This window comes from Wyeomyia smithii, chromosome 2 (assembly GCF_029784165.1).
Source record: "Wyeomyia smithii strain HCP4-BCI-WySm-NY-G18 chromosome 2, ASM2978416v1, whole genome shotgun sequence".
Classification (NCBI taxonomy): Eukaryota; Metazoa; Arthropoda; class Insecta; order Diptera; family Culicidae; genus Wyeomyia; species Wyeomyia smithii.
The window spans coordinates 278,718,120-278,726,518 of NC_073695.1; the positions used below are offsets into that span (position 1 = coordinate 278,718,120).

Below are 8,399 nucleotides of genomic sequence, written 5' to 3' on the forward strand. Positions count from 1 at the left end.
AATTCCGCAAACAGCTGTCTACCTCAATTAACCATTCATCCAATTTGCTCGGCTAGAGAAACACGGCTCTCTAACAACAGCAGACATCGGCTAAACCCGCGATTGTTACAGTTTCCTTTTTATCGTCAACCATCAGCAAAAACCAACATCCGAGTTCATTCACTACACAGCGCAGCGTACCTGCCGCACGGTACTGGCTAGGTTAGAATCATTCGCCACCACCATCGGCTGCGATCTGCGCGAAGTGTAGAAATACAGGAAAAAACCCTTTTCTGATCGGTTCCATCAAGCATATCTCCTGCTCAAGAGTTGCTTCTTTTTCCTGCCCCGAGTTTGAGTTTCTTGTTCGATGGAGAGACAAAACCATAGCGCTGGGCCAAACAATCGAACAAGGAGCAGGAGAACACAGAAGCATAAAATCGAACATGAATTCATGCGATCATGCTCGGAAGCTCAGCCAGCAGCAGCAGTAGGACAAAAAGAGGCTATTGTGGCTTTTTTCCTCCTTTCTCAGGTTTGCAGCGGATGTAAACAAAAAGTTCTCCGAGCATGGTTGCGGTGAGAGCGTGGATGGCTCCAGTTGTCCTTGTTGCACCTTTAGTAAGGATAGCACTGAGAGAGTGCCAGTATGGCCGTTCAGGTGTTGATCGTACGAATTCTCACAGAGAACGGAACATTTCGAGGTAAAACTGGTTTTGATCGAATGTTTTGCTCACCTTTATCATCAACGAAAGAGAGTGGAGTAAAATACAGGTGAGCTGAAGAGAAAACGCTGAACCGCGAACGATCGCGGTTGATGTTGGTATGAACGAATCTTGCGGAGCTCAGTTTACGAGTTGACTTTGTAGGCAGTGCACGTGCGGATCCGTGCTTGTTTGTCGGTTGTATCGAAGTTTTTTTTTTCTGTTGTTCTTCCTTCCCGTGTGTGTGGAGATCTGCTCCACTGAGCCGACAAGCCAATTATCTTCGTGCAAATTAGGCTGGATCGTCCACCCAGTGCTAGACGTCGGAGTTGATTCCCGTACAGTTTTGTGAACGCGCTAGCGCGATCAGTGACCGATAGAGAGACGCCGCAAGATCGCCGCAGTTTCCTACTTTGGAAGAATGAAAATTCACGCAACTCTCGCCCGTCCGACCCGCTAGACGTGGTGTTCCGAGCCGTGGCACGACAGAATAAAATTGGATTATTCAATTTTATCGCGACTGTAAATTTAAATTTACGATCAACTTTTATGGATTATTTTATCAGGATCATTTAATTTAGAGGAAGAAACGAAAGCCGTCTGGCGAAGTAAACCGGCGGCTAAGAGTGAGGTGTTTTTTGTTGTTATTACGTGCCTGATGAGTGCTGGCGACGGGAAGTTATGGCAAAGGACCCGGCCAGCCGGTGCAAAAGTGATCCCTCGGGCGAAAAATGTGGATAAAAGCAAAGTAAATTGATAAGTGGAGCCAGATAATGTAAAGTGAAATTTATTTGCTTCCCAAAGCGCAAAGATAAGCCTGGGGCAAGGTGAAAATCCGCTTCGAAAACAACGATCATCGTGATCAAAACAGAGCACCTTTGGATCTCACCCAGAAGCAATCAGTGGATACCGCGAAAGACAGTGCGAAAGCGAACAGAACAGAGAAACAATTATTTAATCAGACATGTCCAGAGCGCATGCAACGGTGTATCTCGAATTTGTAACCGATTAAACTACGCGATAGAGGGAGTGGATCTGTCCGAGTGCGGTGTTGAGTGCGGATTGTGTTGTGAACTAGCGGGGGCCACTGTGTCAGTGACCCGGGCCATCAAAATTGCCAACCTACGAAGATGCGTTCCTCACCGGCCTTGCTGTCGGTCCTGTTTGGCACCATTTTCGGTGTCCTTGGCGCGTCGCTGAGCAAATCGCTGCTCTCACAGGCTCCGGACGAGTGTCGATGGTCCGGTTATAGTGAAGACGATCTAACTCTCGTGTGTAGACTTAGAACTATCAACAGTGAACTGGAGAATACGAATTTTAGTGTGCTGCATCCGGAGAATACGGTGCGGTTGCGGTTGCAGTGCAACGACGGGCTGTTTTTCCAGTCCAGCATTAGTCCGGGGAGCTTCCGGCAGTTGTCCGAGCTGCGATCGCTTACGATCGATTATTGTAAAATAGCTAACTTAACCGATGGTTCCTTTCGTGGTCTTAAGGAGTTGACCAATTTGACTCTGCGGACGCACAACACCGACTGGTCGTCGGTTAGTTTGGAAATCGCACCGCATGTTTTCAACGCGGAACTGTCCAAACTCGAGCGGCTGGATTTGAGTCAGAACAACATGTGGTCCCTGCCGGACGGAATAATTTGTCCGTTGACCAAGCTGCAGTATCTTAATTTGACACAGAACCGGATCCGGGATTTGTCAGTGTTTCACTTCAGTGCGTCGCTTAGCACGCGGTTATCGAAGAAATGTGGAAGTTCCATTACGGTGCTTGATATTTCCCACAACAGTATTGACAATTTGCCCCCGGCGATCTTTTCCGGACTGGGCAAACTAACCGAGCTTCGGTTGCAAAACAACGGACTCAACTTTATAGCTGATCGTGCGCTGGAAGGATTGCTTTCGCTCTCTAAGCTCGATATTTCCCTCAACCGGTTAACAAACCTTCCCCCGGAGTTATTCTCCGAAGCGAAGCACATTAAGGAAATCTACCTTCAGAACAACAGCATCAACGTTCTTGCACCGGGGATTTTCAGCGAATTGCAGCAGTTACTGGTTTTGGATTTGTCTAACAATGAGCTGACGTCCGAATGGGTAAACCCTGCAACGTTCAAAGGCCTCTCGCGGCTTATATTGCTCGATCTAGCTAACAACAAAATATCAAAACTAGAACCGTCCATATTCCGAGATATGTTCAACCTGCAGATTCTTCGGCTGCAGGATAATTTTATTGAAACTTTACTCGAAGGTACATTCTCCGAGCTAGCTTCCCTCCACACGCTGGTCATCTCCAACAACCGGCTTTCCAACATCGAGTACTTCAGCTTTCATGGCTTGACTCGACTCTCACTACTATCACTTGATTACAATCGAATCTCGCGCATCGATCGAGCCGCGTTCAAAAATCTGTCCACCTTGCAGGACCTGCACCTGAATGGAAACAAGCTGTTGCAAGTACCGGACGCCCTGTACGATGTTCCACTGCTGCGTACGTTAGATTTAGGTGAAAACCATATCAGCAACATCGGAAATGCCAGCTTCAAAGACATGGTTCATATGTATGGCCTGCGACTCACCGAGAACAATATTGAAGTGATCCGGAAGGGGACGTTCGATGCGATGAAGTCACTGCACATCTTGAACCTTTCGAAGAACCGACTGAAACGTGTGGATCAGGCTTGCTTTGACAATAATACTAACCTGCAGGCGATTCGATTGGACGGAAATTATTTGACTGATATCACGGGACTTTTTACTAAGCTACCGAATCTAGTGTGGCTCAATATCTCCGACAATCATCTAGAGTTGTTCGACTATGCGCTCATTCCTACCGGCTTACAGTGGTTGGATATTCACGCGAACAAAATTGCTGAATTGGGTAACTATTTTGAAATTGAGAGTCAACTGGCGCTTAGCACAATCGATGCTAGCTCGAATCAGCTGACCGAAATCACCGGCAGTGCTATTCCGAATAGTGTGGAGCTGTTGTATCTGAACGATAATCTGATATCGAAGGTGCAGTCCTATACGTTCTTCAAGAAACCCAATCTAACACGGGTGGATTTGTTTGGTAATAAAATCACGACCTTGGACCCGAATGCACTGAGAATCAGCGCCGTTCCGGATGACAAAGCCCTGCCGGAATTTTACATCGGAGGAAATCCATACCAGTGCGATTGTAATTTGAACTGGCTGCAGAAAAATAACGTCGATTCACGGACCCAACCGAAGCTGATGGATTTGGATAGTATCTATTGTAAGCTGCTGTATAACCGGGGGAGGACGTACGTTCCGCTGGTGGAGGCCCTGCCCAATCAGTTTCTGTGCAAGTACGAGACGCATTGCTTTGCGCTGTGCCATTGTTGTGATTTTTACGCTTGTGATTGTAAGATGGAATGTCCGGCCCGCTGTACGTGCTATCACGACCAAAGCTGGACTTCGAATGTGGTGGACTGTTCTCGGGCTGGCTACGACGAAAAGCTACCGGATCAAATTCCGATGGATTCGACGCAGATTTACCTGGATGGCAATAACTTCCGCTCGCTGAGCAGTCATGCATTTCTAGGGCGAAAGAAACTGAAGATTTTGTTTTTGAATAACAGTAATGTGGAGGTTATTAGCAATAGGACGTTCTATGGATTGAAAGAGTTGGAAATTTTACAATTAGATCATAATCAAATATCGGAATTGAATGGGTTCGAGTTTGTTGGGCTGGATCGGTTGAAGGAATTGCTGCTGCAGTATAACCGAATAACGTCGATCGCCAATCACAGCTTCGATCATCTGCATAATTTGAAGATTCTACGCTTGGACCATAATCGAATCGTTGAGTTCAACATGTGGCATCTGCCAAAGCAACTGACTGATTTGCGGTTGGCGGCGAATCCGTGGTCCTGCGATTGTGAGTACGTGGAAAAGATGCGCGAGTATCTGAAAATGTTCGATTTCGTCAAAGATAAGCTGAAAATAAAATGTACGGTAACGATCCTGCCGGGCAATGAGACAGCTCCGGCGATCGGTGGACCGGCAGTGAACGGATCGTCGCTGCCTGCGACAGTCACCGGTCAGCAGCCTGTCGCTGTGGTTTCGAGGGGAGCAATCCCGTTGGAATTGGCCGGCGGGGAGTCTCCGGCCGGTGGTTTCTTGATTTATTTGGACAACAGTACAACACTGTGCAGCGGTGCAGTGCCTCTCGATAACATCATCAACGGAAACTTGACATCGCGCAAGACGGTATTATCGCCACCGCCGATCGAAGGTTACATCCCGCTGCTGGTGGCTGCCCTTTGTGGATTCTCGGCGATCATCATACTGACGCTGATTGTGTTTGTCTTTCGGCAGGAAATGCGTGTTTGGTTTCATTCACGCTTCGGCGTCCGACTGTTCTACCGAAACACTGACATGGACAAGAACGAGCGGGACAAGCTGTTTGATGCGTTCGTGTCGTACAGCTCCAAAGATGAGGCTTTCGTGGCCGAAGAGTTGGCTCCGATGCTGGAAAATGGTGATCCTTCCTACAAATTGTGTCTCCATTATCGGGACTTTCCCGTAGGAGCGTACATCGCCGATACGATCGTTCAGGCAGTGGAATCATCTCGCAGGACCATCATGGTGCTGTCGGAAAACTTCATCAAATCCGAGTGGTGCCGATTCGAGTTCAAATCCGCTCACCACCAGGTGTTGCGCGATCGACGGAGAAGACTGATTGTGATCCTGCTGGGAGAAGTGCCGCAGAAAGATCTGGATCCCGATATCCGGCTGTACTTGAAAACGAACACCTATCTGCAGTGGGGTGATAAGCTGTTCTGGGAGAAGCTCCGGTTTGCCCTGCCGGATGTTCCCAACAATCAGCGAATGCGGCAGCAACCTCCGATAAGCATGACCCATTCGAACATTCGCAATAACTATCAGCTTAGTCGAACACCAAATAATAGAAATAACACCAACAACCAGCTGATAATGCTCCAACAGCAGCAGCAACAACCGCAACCCGATCCGAGGGCTGCGCTGAGGCAGCAGGAACATTCACCCCTGCACCAGCAACCACTTCCGCTGCCAGGACTGGCGCAGCAACCGCAGCCACCGCAATTACTGCAGCATCAGCGGCAACAGGAGCCACCTCGGGGAGGAAGCAGCGCCTCACCACGAACTGTGGGGATCCACATATGACCCCAGCAGTCCTCAGTGTGATAAAAAAAGTAGAACTCTGTGTTTGTGTGTGTATGTACATAGCAAAGCGACGAACTGATTAGCAAAATTTAGAAATTTTCCGGATCGTAAAACAAATGTGATATTTAATGAATAAGTCAGTAAATTATAATGCCGTACTGCGAACGCCAACCCCTTCACGTATGTAAAAAGTGACACCCTATTTAGCTACTTAGATCGCTCCCGCAAGAAAAACTAGGTGCAATTGTTTTCTCTCTGTGGAAGTTTCTCAAGCTCGAACTGACTGACATTTCCCAAGTGGACCACATCGTCGTCGTCCCAGTAGCATGTCAGTGTGTTTGTGTGTGCGTGTTCCTCCTTGTGCTGTGAATAATAATCATATTAGTGATAGTGTTTCGACTCCCCACCTCGTCAACCATGACAGTGTGGTAGCAAAAAAAAAGTATGCGGTAGCAATAAAAAAATTTAATGAAGTTCCAGTTACACACTGTACCGAATGAAGCAGAAGAACCAGCATGGAAGTAACATGTGTTAACACACAAAAGAAAAATCCCTCTGGAATGACAAACACAAATCAAATGCAAATACAAGTGCTCTTTACTGCGACTCGATCGCCGCGCCGCGCCGTAACCTGGTAAAAGAAGCGTTAAAGTGCAACCGCAAAAAAAAAACAACCAGTGTTGAAAAATAGTGCAGTTAGTCGCGTCTCGAGCGTTCCTGTTTTTTTTCCCATCTTGGAGAAATAATTGTTACATCGATCGGCAGAAGAAGAGGCCCCTTTTCCAGCTTGGCCTGTAATAATGACAGTGTGTCTCCTCGGTGCCGTGTCGCGCTTAGTTCTCCACCAAAGTGGATAAAAATAAATGAAAAATGTTGTCCGTTCGGGTTGTCGAGAGTGGACGACAGCGGAAAAGATCATTGAAGAAAGAGAGAGAGCGAGAGGAAGAAAAAAAAACCGAAGCAGTGAACAGTGTAACTAGTATTCGATGCAAACGACGAAGGGGAAAAGAAAAAGAAGCCGATAAAAAAGAAAGAAACCCCCGGTCGCAATTTAATAATGATAGTGACATTCCCCGGAGTCGTTACGGTCTCGATACGCGCCGCGTCCGCTACCTAGGATTTGCACGCGTTCAGCCCCCCATGCCGTCATCGGCTTTCAAGTGCAGCTTTATTACACGATCATCAGCATAATCAACGTTTATTATACAATATGTGTATACGCGTAAGATCGACCTGTGCTGTGGTCTCTACAGAAGCAGCAGCAGCAGCAACAACAACAACAACAACAGCCAGCGACAGTGTGTGACCACGAACGGTCAACAATTACCGCGACCACTGTCAGCACCACCACCACCACCATCATCGAATCGGTGTCCTGCTCTGCCCCAGAATCAACCAGCGACATCCCGGGAATGTTATACAACAGCACCGTGCAATGCAGTCAGACTCGTCAAGAATCGCCAGAGTCGGCCAGGTTCTGTATGCACCGCACCATCGCATCGTCGTAATCGAGTTCTTACCTGTCCGGTCCGAGAGTCCAGCTTGTTCGGAGCAAGGTTTCTTCTCGTAACTCTTTTTTTTTGCGTTAGTTTTTTGTGCACTTATTACTGTTATTATTTATATATGTGAGACCATTCTTGGTCGGTAGAGGGCACGGCCCGGTAGGATCGAGAAACAGATACTGTTTTTAAAGGTTTGTTATGAGGAAAATATGTACGAAAGGTATCACGGAAACAACACGCTGTGGCTAGAGGGAAATCTTTTGCGGTTCATCCGACTCGACCAAGAAACGGGGAAAGCTATTTAGGAGACAATATTAAAATTATCATCTTTCGTCTGGTTGCACCACCGCACATTCACAGCGAGTCTGGTAGTTTTTTTTTTTTTTTTGCTGCCCTCCACTCATGCTCTGATTGAGCTGCTTCCCGTTAGGTGCACACGGTGTAAGTGCACGATCGGCTGGCAGGGAGCCATCTGTGGCCTTTTTTGGCTCTCTATACACCATTCCATGGAAATTGCACTTGCGCGTTATCAGACTTGGCCGTGATTCACCTTTTGGCAGCTTGGTTAGCTCGGCTGCGAGGAAAACCTTGTCATTATGCAATTTGGGATATTATCGTTGCATAGTTATGCGAATTTTTGTTATTGGAAATGCTAATATCAATTTTGAACGTGTTCAACTTGTGAAAGTTTCACCAACGTATGGCCGAAAATGTAAAGCAGTAATAATTTTATCCCCAATTTACTTATTCAACTGAGGCACAGTATATTGGAACGAAAGACATCAGTTTGTGGCTACGAACCCGGTCGGTTCAAGTTGAGTTTCAATCTTGGACTTATGCAAATCATTACTAGAATATTGCTAGACTAGAATTTTCGAGGTATTTTAAACTTCAACTACACAGTTTCTACGTATTATAAAATATAAGCTTATATATAATTTTGTTGAATATTAATCTGATGTTCAGTATAAATGCCCTCAAGGAATGTTTCACCAAAAGAAGAAATTTCAATTACCCAAAGGGATTCAGACGCTACTGGAAAA

General features: G+C 46.7%; 1 protein-coding gene across 2 annotated transcripts; it reads left to right on the forward strand.

Annotated features, from left to right (window-relative positions):
• The first annotated feature begins 1,813 nt into the window (after positions 1-1,813).
• On the forward strand, positions 1,814-7,324 carry LOC129722900 (toll-like receptor Tollo). 2 transcript variants are annotated; one of them, XM_055676740.1, is made up of 2 exons: positions 1,814-4,809; positions 4,864-7,324. In XM_055676740.1, exons 1-2 carry the CDS (start codon positions 1,814-1,816, stop codon positions 5,852-5,854), a joined length of 3,987 nt encoding a protein of 1,328 aa, XP_055532715.1. In that variant the 3' UTR covers positions 5,855-7,324. The 2 variants fall into 2 exon arrangements, with proteins under 2 accessions (XP_055532715.1, XP_055532714.1); XM_055676739.1 differs by having other exon boundaries at positions 1,814-7,324.
• The last annotated feature ends 1,075 nt before the right edge of the window (positions 7,325-8,399 follow it).